The sequence below is a fragment of the Neophocaena asiaeorientalis genome, unplaced genomic scaffold (assembly GCF_003031525.2).
Source record: "Neophocaena asiaeorientalis asiaeorientalis breed wild unplaced genomic scaffold, Neophocaena_asiaeorientalis_V1.1 scaffold152, whole genome shotgun sequence".
Lineage (NCBI taxonomy): Eukaryota > Metazoa > Chordata > Mammalia > Artiodactyla > Phocoenidae > Neophocaena > Neophocaena asiaeorientalis.
The window spans coordinates 3,720,719-3,734,896 of NW_020185338.1; the positions used below are offsets into that span (position 1 = coordinate 3,720,719).

General features: G+C 35.1%; 1 protein-coding gene across 2 annotated transcripts in view; it reads left to right on the forward strand.

Annotated features, from left to right (window-relative positions):
- The window catches only part of EML5 (EMAP like 5), a 156,048-nt gene that overhangs the window by 74,301 nt on the left and 67,569 nt on the right, over positions 1 to 14,178 (forward strand). For both annotated transcript variants that reach the window (XM_024736256.1, XM_024736257.1), the window contains exons 13-19: positions 460 to 578; positions 1,983 to 2,169; positions 5,052 to 5,157; positions 6,564 to 6,657; positions 7,642 to 7,742; positions 12,309 to 12,511; positions 13,506 to 13,617. In XM_024736256.1, the coding sequence (XP_024592024.1) occupies positions 460 to 578; positions 1,983 to 2,169; positions 5,052 to 5,157; positions 6,564 to 6,657; positions 7,642 to 7,742; positions 12,309 to 12,511; positions 13,506 to 13,617 (922 nt within the window). The remainder of the gene's footprint in view (positions 1 to 459; positions 579 to 1,982; positions 2,170 to 5,051; positions 5,158 to 6,563; positions 6,658 to 7,641; positions 7,743 to 12,308; positions 12,512 to 13,505; positions 13,618 to 14,178) is intronic.

A 14,178-nucleotide genomic window follows, 5' to 3' on the forward strand; every position in this document is an offset into this window, starting at 1 on the left:
CTCCCTGTTGTTTACTCATCTGTTGTTATCTTCTGCAGTTTTTAATTTTCCAAGAAATGTATGGCTGTTTCCCCCTTTAAGAGTGAAAAGTATACTTGTGTAAAATGTTATTTATATTAAGTGCTTGATATACTAACTGTGCCTGTATTGTATTGTATTATATATTATATGTGCTTTTTGTCGCAGTACACTTCCATTTATTTCCTTTAAAATACTCTCTTACGAAGTATAAAAATTTCATGGAAACTAAATGTGTATTTGTCAGTGTGATACTTAGAAAATGTAAATACGTTTGTCTTTCCAAGGAAGTAAATTTCATAAAGAATCTTCCTATTGAAGACAGTTGTTAAAACTTTAGCAATCATAGTAACCACGATGTCTGAAGTTACACTAGGAGTATATAACACCTTTATAAATTTGTGTTCTAAGAATATTTCTACTTATGTATATTATTTAAAGGTTTACACGGAAGATCTACCTCAGCTTAAAGAACAATACAAAGAGAAACAAAAAAGTGGTACTTCTAAAAGAAGAGAGCGGGCTCCAGGAAATAGTATTCGATTACACTTTGTTCACGGGTACAAAACGACTACTTTTCATTTATGTGTTTGAATTTTGGTTCACATTTACTAGCTATGTGACTTTGAGCAAGACACTTAACCTCTCTGTGTTTCTGTTTTACCATCTGTAAAATGGAGATAACAGTATTTTTCTTGATAGGGTTCTGGTGAGGAGTAAATAAGTCAATACTTGTGGTGACTTAGAATGTTTTCTGGCACTATATAAGTATTTATTAAATAAAAAATTAATTTGTCTTATGAAAATTTAGTGTTATATTTATAGAAATGGATCTCTTTAAACAAAATAAGTGAAATGTGAGAGATTATCATCTCCCCTAAATATGTCTAATTTGTAATGATATTGTGGCTTGTTTTGGCCTAAGCATTTTGGCCTATATATTATAATTTCAATAAAATACAGTTTCTGGATTCTCTTAGAATATCTGGCAATACAGGTCTCACATTTTATCCCAGGACAACAGAGTCTCCAGTCCAACTCTTTCCTTCCCCTCACCTAGTAATCATTGTCTTACCTGGCTTATAATGTTTTCAAGAATTTGAAAAAAAATAGATTTATTTAGTAAAAATATTTTTCCTCCAGTGGTAAAATAGACAGTATTTCTTTTTGTTTGTTTGGAAGCATTTTGTGTGTGTGTGTGTGTGGTTTTTAATTGGAGTATAGTTGATTTACAATGTTGTTTTAGTTTCAGGTGTATAGAAGAGTGAATCAGTTGTACATATACATATATCCACTCTTTTTTAGATTCTTTTCCCATACAGGCCATTACAGAGTATTAAGTAGTGTTCCCTGTGCTGCTATTCAGTAGGTCCTTATTAGTTATCTATTTTATCTATATTGATCATTTTTGAGAGGATTTGAATACTTGTTTTCCGGATGTGTATAATATTTTTAAATTGTTGTTAAAACTTATTTTTGTAATATATATTGATATATTTTATTCTCATGGTTGAACAGTGTGTATAAAAGTATACACTCTGAAAATTATCTTCCTACCTCTGCCCTCCCAGCCATCATTTCCCCCCCACCCAAAGGGAATCACTGTTACCTAGTTTCAGAAGTATTTATGTATAATATAGTACAAACAAATACAAATATATATTCTTTTCTATACCCTTTCACTTGTAAAAAAGCAACTTTTTGCTTTATAGTTTACAAATTTAGTATTATGCAAATAGTAGTGTACAATATACACTTTTCTGCACCTTTTTTCATTGAGTGTTGTAGCTTGGATTTAGCTATTTGTAATCAGAGCAGTTCACAAAAGTTTCTGGGATCTGAGATATTTGTATTTTTTTAAATTGTTCAGTATCTTGTAAAGCTGGAAATTGAATGTCCTCTGTATAGTCCATATTTATCAGTAAAAGGCCAAAGTTAATGTTATATGATTTTTCTATATTTAGTTACAGAGGGTATGACTGTCGAAGTAATCTGTTCTATACTCAAATTGGTGAAATTGTGTACCATGTGGCAGCAGTGGGTGTCATTTATAATCGACAACAGAACACACAGCGCTTTTACCTGGGTCACGATGATGATATTCTCTGCCTGGCTATTCATCCTGTGAAAGACTATGTGGCAACAGGCCAGGTAGGTCCTTTGAAAGACTATGCGACAACAGCCCGGTTAGGTTAGACCTTCGTTTGGGTTTAAAGTTAAGTTAGTCCATTTTTTCCCTTATCTTTTGTATTCTAGGAAATGAAGAATTCTTTAGAATGGGATTTTATTTTCATATTACAAATAAAACTTTTTTCTTATAGTTTTCCTTAGAGTTTTATTGTTTTACTTATTGTAATTTGAATTTGGAACTATGAGCTCTGGCTTGACACCTTTCTGTCAGGATAATATTAATTTTTTAAATTTATGAATAAAAATTACAAAAACCGTAAAGACTAGAAATCTGGTTTTTTAATTATTTTAAATAATATAAGTTATCTAAGAAGTGTTCTGTGACAAACAGGATGACTATGTTTTTATTTTACAATCATGATAGTAACATATTCGGGTTTACCAAAGTAGAAAACACAGAGAAAAGTCATAACTGATACCTCTCTATATGGATATTCTTAGAGAAGGAAGGGAAAGGGTGATATTTATAAATTCTCACTGTGTGTAAGCACTTTACTAGTTTCTTAATGTATATTTATTTTATTCTCACCTCATCTCTATGAGAGTAAAACCATTTCCCCCAGTTTATAAATGAAGAAGTTTAGGTTTAAAGAAATTAGATAATTTTCTCAAAGATCTGTCAGCCAATAAGTGGTAAAGCCTAAAGCCCTTAGTCTGTTTGGCTTTAAATACTGTGTAAGTATACCTTCTGGGATATATTGAGGGTGGGGGTAGGAAACTTGCATCATCCTGTGTAGCTTCCCTGAAAGGAGAGAAAGCTCTTCCCTTTTTCTTTCTCCCATCTTCCCTCCCTCTGTTTGTACCTCCCCTGACTCTTTCCTTTTCTCCTTCCTTTCCTTCCCTCCTTTTCTCCCTCCTTTCTTCTATTCATTCAGAAACATTCATAGAGCATGTGCTGTGTACCAGGAAAGACTGTGGGAATATAAATAAAACACCTTGCCATGTAAAACATTCATACTCTGTGGGGGAAGACAAACACGCAAGAAAATTGTGATACAGTGTCATAAGTATAGATCAGGGCTTCTTACCTTGGAACTGTTGACATTTTGGGCCAGATAATTCTTTATTGTAAAGATAATTGCATTTTTGTGTATAATGCCATCCTGTGCATTGTAGGATGTTTAGCAGCATCTCTGGCCTCTACGGACTAGAAGCCAGTTAACACCACCCACCCCAGCTGTGACAACCAAAAATGTCTCCAGACAGCGTTTGGGAGGCAAGTCACCCCCTGCTGAGAACCAATAGGCTAGAGATATGTATAAAGCTCTCTTGAAATATTATAAAGGACTGATATATTGTGCCTGATGGAATCAGGGAAAGCCTCATAGAGAAGATGACATTTGAGCTGAGTAGTTTACCTGATAGAGGGGAGGTTGGGGAATGTATTTTAAGTGTGTCATATCACGTGTAACAGTGGGGGGAAAATAAAAAAATAAAAATACAGCTTCTTTAAATAACTGTGAGCAGCGCTAAGTATTCAAATCTTAGAGTGCATGATGGACATTAGCGGAAGAACTAATTAAATGGGCGGGCAGAGGCCTCAGGGGCACCATTTACTTTCACCTTTAGTTTATATAAATGGTTCCTCTTAAAACACGATTATGTACCCATTTTGCTGTGGCAAGGAGTTTGGACATTATTCTGCTACTACTGGAATGAAGACTGTAAAAACTGGTCATTTACTACCATAATTCTGGAATTTTAGGGAGTTTGGGGCAAATTAAACTATAAGTCAGTATGCCCACAGGACATCCCTGGATACCCAATGACCTCTTCCTCTGCTAGGCTTTTAGCCAGAACTCTAACAGAAAGACAGATTAGGGGAATTCGCTGGTGGTCCAGTGGTTGGGACACTGCGCTTCCACTGCAGGGGACCCGGGTTCGATCCCTGGTCGGGGAACTAAGATCCCACAACCCATGAGGCACAGCCAAAGAAAAAAAACAGATTAACAAGAGAAAAACAAAAAGTTTATTAACAGGTGCAATTCATATCACCTGGGAGAAACCTAAACCAAAAGTAACTCAAAATGGTTTAGAACTCCAGCTTATATAGAAAACAGTAGATCTGTAGACAAAGGACAGAGGAAAGCAGTTAATAACTTAGTGAAATATTGACCGATTGCAGTATTGTTTTTTGTTATGTCTTTATATAAAACCAATCTCAAAATAAACAGTAATTGGCAGCTACATTAGTTACTTCATAAGCAAAGTTATTATATCTCTTAATCTGTGTAAAGAAAGTGATTACTTGAGTCTAAAGGAATAAAGAATTAAGTTGTGTTAACCTGCTTGGCGCTTTAACCCCTCTGTATCTTGTTTACACTATTATCCTAGCCTAGAATATACTTGCTTCCTTCTCTTTTTATCTAAGACCTACACTCTTTGAAGGCCCACGTCAAGTAGCATCTCTTCCATGAAGATTTTTCTCTACAACCTTTTCATCCCCATTAAGCATGTATTACCAGATGTTCTTATTTTAACGGAAAATATCTTGTTTTTCCAATGAGTTTGCAAAATTTGTCTAATTGTCTTAGTGCTCATTGTACCTAGCATAGTAATGCTGCCAATAATAGATGCTTGGTAAGCATTATCTTTATTGATGAAGTATAGGAGCTACGTAGTTGTAGAACATTCCTAGAAACACTGAGCCTAGTCTCATTAGCTTTTCAACAAATGTAAGGGGAAAATGTTGATCACATATACAGTCTGCTTTATACCTTTTATTTGATAAATATTTATAGCAAATATGACAAAGGTTGTTAAATCTCCTGTTTTCCTTTTATAGATATGAAAATAAACAATTTAATTGCATAAAATGACTTTTATAATTCTTTCTATTTTAGGTAGGTAGGGATCCCTCAGTTCACATATGGGACACAGAGACCATTAAACCATTGTCGATATTAAAGGGCTACCACCAATATGGTGTCTGTGCTGTTGATTTCTCAGGTAAGGCAGTTTTCTGTCTCAGTAAGAATGATCAAAATGCAGAGGCAATACATGGCATTTTAGTCTAAATTAGTGTTGCCTAAACTTGTCATTTAATAGTGACCTTCACAATTTTTTATCAAATGTGCATACTGTTGTCCTAACCAATCAAGGCTCTGAAAGTGTAGGTTTGCTAGCTGTTTTATAATAATAATTTAATGAAATGTAATTTTAATACCCATTGTTATAAAGATGTTTCTATTAAAATAAAAAATGTTTGTCTACATAACCTCTGAAACCGTCACAGTTACCACTAGTGGTATGTATTTCCAACCTTGGGCAAACCATGATCTCATTTAATGTTTTGCAGCCACAGAGTAAACTTTGAAAATGTTTAGGGTGAAAGCTAAGAAAGAGGTGAGAACTGAAATATTTGTTGTATAACATTTCTATGAAGTGACAATTCCAATCTGTCTTATCAAAATAATTTCAGATCATGTTAACTCTTTGCTACATATATAAAAGTTTAACAACTACAGATAGATCTACAGTGAAAGCTGGGGTATGGATTGGGAAGAGTGGAGAAATACCATTAATAGAGAATTTTATATTAAGAAACAGTAAATTTGTGCTTTCTGCTGCTCTGACTGAAGTGATAGTGAATTGCTATAGTTTGTGGGGGGAATTGTATATACACATATTAATATCTGCCAAAGGTGAAGAAACTGAATGGTAAAGGAGTCAACAAGAAAAAAACCACTGGTAGCGATAACATACTAGTTGAGGTTTGCAAAAAGTGTGGCAGAGTGGCAAATGTTTTATTATAGATTGCCTTTACAACCTATAAACATATGCACACCTGCCAGCATGACTGACTTAGCGCAATCTCTTGTCTAATAGTCATTACTTGTTGCTTGATGGTAGTAACAACTAAAATAATTGACCTTCACTACAGACAGTCATATTAAACAGCAATATGTATTTGTAACCTGTGTCTTTTGCATTTGATTCGCTTTTTGTAATCCCTATGACTTCTCATATCACAGTAGAGTTCCTATGGTGAAATTCATTGGCATATATCACTTCTTCCTTCCTTCTTTCTTAGTTTTCCCTTTCCTTCTCATCTTTTAAATATCTTTTTTCTACTTTTCTTATCTTCCTCCTTTCCCCTGTCTTAAGCTGGTAGAAGATGAGGTAAGTGAAGTCAGAGGAAGAAGTCAGCAGATATGTTTAGATGCATTGAGAAACTGTTCTTCCCCCTCCTTATAAATTCTGCTTTTTGTTTCATAGCTGTATGCGTGCCTAACATTTAACAATATTTTATTTTATAAAAATTTAAATATAGTGCTGTGGTATCAGAATATGTACTGAGTGTTTTTTATCTTCTGAATGTTAATGATCAGTCTATCTCTGATTAATTTTCATAGCGGATGGGAAACGTTTGGCTTCAGTTGGAATAGATGATAGCCACACTATTGTGCTGTGGGACTGGAAAAAAGGAGAGAAACTTTCAATAGCAAGGTAGGGAAAAAACTTGATATCACATTGGCAAAATACTGAAATTACCTTGGACTTAAAATTTTTTTTTACTTATAACGGTTTTGAAATCAAGCAAACGTAACTTTTTAAATTGTTGCCGTCTTTATTACCATTGAATAAATAGTATAATCGTGGTAAAAAGACAAATGATTTCATGATTCATTTGTAGGTTTATCCCTTGTGCACACACTTTTTAATGTAACTGTAATATGATATTCGAAGTAGTGATTATCAAAAATCTCCATTTATAGGTAGAGTGAATTCCACTGTAAGATAAGCTATTCTGTAGTCATTGAAAACATGATAAAATACTCATTTTATATATTTGAGTGAAAGGAGATACATACACACACGTATCACAAAGAAATTATAGATTATTTTCTCTGTTATAGTTTTCATTTTCTAAATTTTCTACGGTGAGCATTATTATTTCTATAATAATAAAAAATATTAGCAATTGCTTTAAAGGAGGAAATAGTCAACAGTTTCAGAGACTATTTTTTTAACTTCCTATTCCCTAAAGTGATACATAAAAGCACTTTAAAATATAGATAAATGGTTTCTTCAGAGTATATAGACAGGACCCAAATAAAAGATAGTTTAAGAGGATTTTGTATTTGGAAAGACTATATTAAGCTGTAACAGAGTACTATAAAAAAATTTTTTTCTTTAACTCATTCATGCCACAAATGGCATTCTCCATGTACAGTACTATAGTAGGTGCTATCCAAAAGAAGTTCAGTTCTCACGGTTCCTATCTTTTAAGATTCTGTTGAGAGGAGTTAATAAATTAAAATAATAACAAAATAACAAATGTACAAATGCATGATTACATAGCCTAAACCTAAGAGACAAGTGGGCCAAGCATTTAGTAATGGAGTAATCAAGATAGGGTTTGGATTAGGCAAAAGGTTATTACAGGAGAGATTTATCTTCAGAGTTAAAACATTTTGGTATTTATTTCAGAGGAAGTAAAGATAAGATTTTTGTTGTAAAGATGAACCCGTACGTGCCTGATAAATTAATTACAGCTGGAATTAAACACATGAAATTTTGGCGTAGAGCAGGTAAGGAAGTGCTTCTTTTTGCTCCTTTGAAATTTAAGAAACTATTACTTTTTTTTTTGACATCTTTATTGAAGTATAATTGCTTTACAGTGGTGTGTTAATTTCTGCTATATAACAAAGTGAATCAGCTATACATATACATATATCCCCATATCTCCTCCCTCTTGCGTCTTCCTCCCACCCTCCCTATCCCACCCCTCTAGGTGGTCACAAAGCACCAAGCTGATCTCCCTGTGCTGTGCGGCTGCTTCCCACTAGCTATCTATTTTACATTTGGTAGAAACTATTACTTTTAAAAGCGATTTGGTGTTAAGTACAATGTGGTATCCTAAATTGGATCCTGGAACAGAAGTTTCATTAGTTGAAAAATAGATGAAATCTGAATGAAGTTTGGAGTTCAGTTAAGAGTAATATATCAAATATGTCTTTTTTAGTTTTGACAAGTAGTCTGTAGTATTGTAGGATGTTAATGTTATGGGAAACTGGGTGGGCGAGCAGTATATGAGAACACTCTGTGTTATCTTTGCATCTTTTATGAAAATCTAAAATTCTCAAAAGTGAAAAGTTTATTTTTTTAAAAGAATGATTCACAGTTGTCTTGATACATTTTAAACAAAGTTAAGATTTATTTTATCATTATTGGCTACAATGATATAGCATTCATATTTGCAAAAGAATTTAACTTATGAGATTAATCAAGAGATGTCCAGACTTCGTTCTTCTGTTGAAGACATGTTTTTTAGTCTAAACTAAAAATGAGAAATTGTGTCAAAATTCTTTATGTGCTATAAAATGATATAGAAATGGAATGTTATATTACTTTAGTCATTTAGTAAATTAGTGACTGTAGAAGTTCATATTTTAAAATTAAAAAGTCTCTTTTCCAAATCGAATAGCATACTTATAAATTCCAGCAATTTGACAAAGTCTTAGTACACTTAAACCTTTCAGATAAAATACATAGCTATAGAGAGAAGTGAGACATAGGTTAGAAAAGAATAGGCTTAGTGAAGATATTTCCCAAGTTGAATTAACTTTCAAATTGTAAACTACATAGGACATGAGTCGATTTTCAGACTTGTTTTAATACTTTATCACAGACTCATCAGATCATAGTGTATATACATTTACAAAGTAAAAAGAAGTATCTTCACATTTGTAATTTTCATTCCCATTCATTTAAACGAAACTTTTGAGTATCTTAGTCACCTGGACTTGCAAATACCCAGCAAGTAATGCTATTATTGCGGTTTTGAAAAAAAAAAACAACTATAAGTTTGTCTGAAATAAGAGACTTAAAGAAAGTAAATAGCCTTAAAGTGAAAAGATTTGCAATTGAATAACTTTTTTCTTTAACTTTGATTTGACATAAAGTAGACCTGAAACTGAACCATAAAAGGATAAATGTTAAGACTTTAGTGCATTTCAGCATTCCTCACTTTGAGGTTCTGATCCAGAGTTCAGTAGTCAACTGGGAAATAAGTAACCACTTTATTAATCTGAATAAATGCCATCTGTCTACCCTCTAAATGCATAGCTTTATGTAAACTAAGTTAAAGATGACTTAGGACTAAGGCTAAAAGGGAGCTTCTTACCTCCTATCCCAGATATAGGCTTTGAGAATTGCAAGTTATGAATTATTAATCTCTAAGGAATTTGAACTCTATTCCATGGCTGGTATGACCTTGTACAATACAAACATGTTATGCTGTGTGTATCAGAAAACTCAATAATGATTATCTAAACCAGAGGTGAAAAACTCTGTAAATGGCCAAATAGTAAATATTTTAGACTTTCCAGACACAGAGACAAAATCAAGAATATTATATAGGTACTTAGAGAACAAGAGAGAGAACTCCTGCCTTGCCGTACCCAGTTTGCACCCAGTTGCCATTAACTGGAGACGTTCCCTCCAAGATCAGCCTGCTGCAGTGAACAGGACTTGCAGGTTGGACTCGGGGGAGACCATAGTCAGCCTCACTCTGCCCTAGCGACATACTGATTCTAGTGTGTCTTCTCCTCCTGGAGAGCCCTACCTTCTCAACTTCGGCAGATGGCCAGAGGCAAGGCAACTCCTGGACTGTGATTTCACTGCTGGGTGCCCAGAAGTTTCCATAGCAAAGTCCTCAACTTGTGGACGGTGACCAGCTCGGGCCCTAGGCAGCTGCTAGTTGGCAGCGAAAAGTCAGGGAGGCAGGCTCTGGGAGCAGAGAAGAAAACCGATGTAGCCACTGCAGCTGTGCTCCAGTGGGCACTGAACAAAAACAGGTGATGGCAGGATTTGGCCTACAGCCCATAGTTTGCTGACCCTGCTCTGGATGGATAATCTATGCTCTAGTGAAACCCAGTCCCCTCCACTTGTGCACTAGATCCCATCTCTCATCTATTCAAGGGCATCATTCCAACTCTTCTTCCCTTTCTCTCTTGCATTATCAGTTCTCCCTCTTTACCAACTCTTTCCTTTCAGTATATAAATGTGGTGTTATTTCTCCATCTTAAGTAAGTAAAACCAAACAAAACTACTCTTTGAGCTCTACCTTCCATTTGCTAATCAATTTCTCTTCTTACCTATCTACTAAAACACATCCACACAGTTGTTTACACTTTAAATTTGTGAGTTATCTTCTCCTTCTTTTGAGAGAAGTCTAACCTGTTTTTTCCCCTTCACCACTTGACTTAACTGCCCTTCCAAGTGCACTAACAACTCTGGCTGCTATGTTAAGAAAAGACAATCTTCTGAATACATTTGGAATATGACTACTTTTCATCATCTTCTATGTTATCACCAGACCCATGCCACCCTTAGCATTTGCCCAGATGATTGAAATAGCCTTCTAACTCTTTTCATCCTTGCCACTATTCAAATTACCCTCAACCCAGAAATCAGAATGAACCCGGTAATAAATAATATGCCAAGTCTTGTCATTCCACCACCCAAATGTTTTTCATCTCATAAAGAGTAAAAGTTAAATCCTTACAATGGTCTGTAATGCTGCCTTTGACCTCTCTGACCCTATCTCCCGTTACTGCCTCCCTTACTTTCTTTGCTACTCCATACTGGCCTCCCTAGTTGTTCCTTGAAGATTCTTGTCACGTTCCTGCTTTGGGGCCTTTGCGTTTGCTGATTCCTCTGTCTTGAATGCTCTTTTTGCATGGCTTGCTCTTGCTACCTCCTTCAGGTCTTCATGAAGATACCACCTTCTCAATGAGGCCTCTCTTAAGCACCCTTCTTAAAATGGACCCCTCTCATTTCTTATCTCCCTTTTATGCTTACATTTTCTCCATAGCACCCGTCATCATCTAACATCCCGCACATTTTACTTATTTGTCATATTTATTGACTGTCTCTCACCAGGAAGCTCCATGAAAGCAGGGAATTTTGTTGTCTTGTCTGTTTTGTTCATAGCTCTGCCCCCATTGCCTTAAATAGTGTCTGGTATCTATATATATTTCTTGAATAAATGAATGAGTGAATGAGTTCATTTGGAAAAATGGGCAAAAGATATCAATAGATAATGACCAATAAAAATAGGAAAAGATGATAAAGCTCATGAATAATTGGAGAAATGCAAATTAAAACCACAATAAAATTCAGTTGATATTTCACATCCCCAGTCTGATAATACCAAGTGTTCTGAAAGGTAGGAAACAACAGGAACTCCTTTCACTATTAATGGGAGTATATGTTGGTGTCTCGACTTTGGAGGACAATTTGGTCATAGAGATGATACCTCTCATCTACATGCTGTTCCTTTTGCAAATACGCTATGACCATTCCTAGGCATTCCTAGAGAATCTCTTGCACTTTTATAGAAGAGGCCCTTGCAGCAGTGTTTAAAGCAACATTGTTTTCAATAGCAAAATCTTGGAAGCAATTTTATTAAGTCCCCATTAATAGGAAAATGTTGTATTTATATAACGGAATCCTATATAGTCAGGAAAATGAGTTTTCTAGGGGTACAAATCAACATGTATAAAACTCCACAACAAATTGTTGGTGAAAAAAGCAGGTTGCAAAAGAATACATACAGGATATGTATTTAGAGATAATTTTAAACATGAAAAATAATGACATGTTACCTAAGAATTCAAAAATAAGTAGTAAAATATGTATAAGGGAATGTGTGAGAATAATCAAGATCACATTCAGAATAGTAGTGGGTGAAGAAGGGAGATGGGATTGGCATACGTTTTGATTGTTTAGTAATTTTATGTAAATTGATAATGGATATAGAAGAGCTTATTGTATTTCTTTTACTTTTTGTATTAAATATGTCATAATATAATTTTTTTTAAATTAATCAAAAGACTGATTTAAACTGACTTAATACATATTTTTGTTTATCCAAAAAGCTATGACCTGAAAGCAGCCATGGTTATGCCTGCTGCAGCCAAGCAAGGTGTTGCCCAAGTCACTGATTGAGAGACCTTTATTTTTCTTTTTAACTCTGCTTACTGTTACATGTCTTTCTCTTTAAACAAGAAAAACAGCAGAAAAGAAATTTTATTGCTTTGAATTTTATACGTTTTGAGAGTGGTACTTTCATAATATTTTTTATGAACCAGGGGGAGGATTGATTGGAAGAAAAGGCTACGTAGGCACACCAGGGAAAAATGACACAATGATGTGTGCAGTATATGGATGGACTGAAGAGATGGCTTTTTCTGGAACATCCACAGGAGACGTGTGTATCTGGAGAGACATCTTTCTTGTAAAGACAGTTAAAGCACATGATGGACCAGTGTTCAGTATGCATGCATTGGAAAAAGTAAGTAACCTAAATAAATTTTAAGTTAAACATAGTTTGATCATGGAGTGCAGAACATTTTCACAAGTACAGGGACACTACCTTTCTACTTAGCTGAGCTACCCAATAATAATATGTGAGCTAGAGTCTTCCTGACTGTATTTTATTCCTCTTTTCAAACTCCTGAACCCAGAGTGAAATAGGTCTGCTGTTATTAAAAAAAAGTTTAACTTAGTATTTATTAATCTTTTACTCTGAGTCAAAAATTGTTTAGGTACTTTATATGTTATCACCATATCCTGTGAGGTAGCTATCATTATTTTTTAATAAATTTATTTGTTTTATTTGTTTATTTTTGGCTGTGTTGGGTCTTCGTTGCTGCGTGTGGGCTTTCTCTAGTTGTGGCGAGCGGGGGCTACTCTTCGTTGCAGTGCGCAGGCTTATTGCGGTGGCTTCTCTTGTTGGAGAGCACATGCTCTAGGCACGTGGGCTTCAGTAGTTGCAGCACGCAGGCTCAGTAGTTGTGGCTCACGGGCTCTGGAGCACAGGCTCAGTAGTTGTGGCACATGAGCTTAGTTGCTCCGCAGCATGTGGGATCTTCCCAGACTAGGGCTCAAACCCGTGTCGCCTGCATTGGCAGGCAGATTCTTAACCACTGAGCCACCAGGGAAGTCCCGTAGCTATTATTATTATCCCCTCTTTTTAAAGGATGGGATTATGAAGCCTCCAGGAGAAGGTGCTGAAAGTGGTAGAGCTACTTTATGGTTCCAGATTGCAAACTGTGTTTTTAAAGTCCTATTCTAAAAGTAGAATGTTTTGTGTCATGGTAAATATTTTTGCAAATTCCATGTTGATGTTTAAAAAAACATAATGGATTCTATGCTAATTTCTGTTTTTTACAAGCTGTAACTTTTGGCTATAAATACTCTTTCCTCCAGAGTTTTTCAATATAAAAGAAGGTTATTATTTTTTAAATATTTAGATCTTCATTAACTTAAAACTTTTACTTTTGTAGGGATTCGTAACTGGAGGGAAAGATGGGGTAGTAGCTCTTTGGGATGACTCCTTTGAAAGATGTCTCAAGACCTATGCTATAAAAAGAGCTGCTTTGGCCCCAGGATCTAAAGGTGATTTGAGATTTTGAGATTTGTAGGAAAAAAGATTAATTGCTTATTAACATGGTGGGCACTGAGGTGGAGCACGTAGGGTATATTTTTCCTTCTTTACTAGACAGGCATCAGAGTTCAGTAAGAGAAGCCACTTAACTGTATGCCAGAATCATCGCTGTCCTTTCAAAATCTATTTTCAGTGATACGCATAGTAATATATAAACAAATACAAGATTATCAATGTTAATTTTTAACATTTTTAATTTTTCAAAGAAAATCGCCATGTGAGCGTCACATTTTCCACCAGTCAGGGTATTGTTTTCAAACTTGGCCTTTTGTTTCATCTTAGTGTTTTGTTGACTCTCCCTCTCTAGCCTTGCAGGCCTTTCTTCCTTTACCCTTTCTCATGGTGCGCTAAGGCACTACAGCACTCTGTCTCTGGCCTCCAGGCCTTCCTGTATGCTGTCACTTTTGCCTAGAATTTTCCCTTTCTCCTCCCTCCTGCTTCCTCCAGTTTCTTGACCATATGCTCATTTTTCAGATCTCAAACACTGTTTCTTCTAGAATGATTCCTTACAC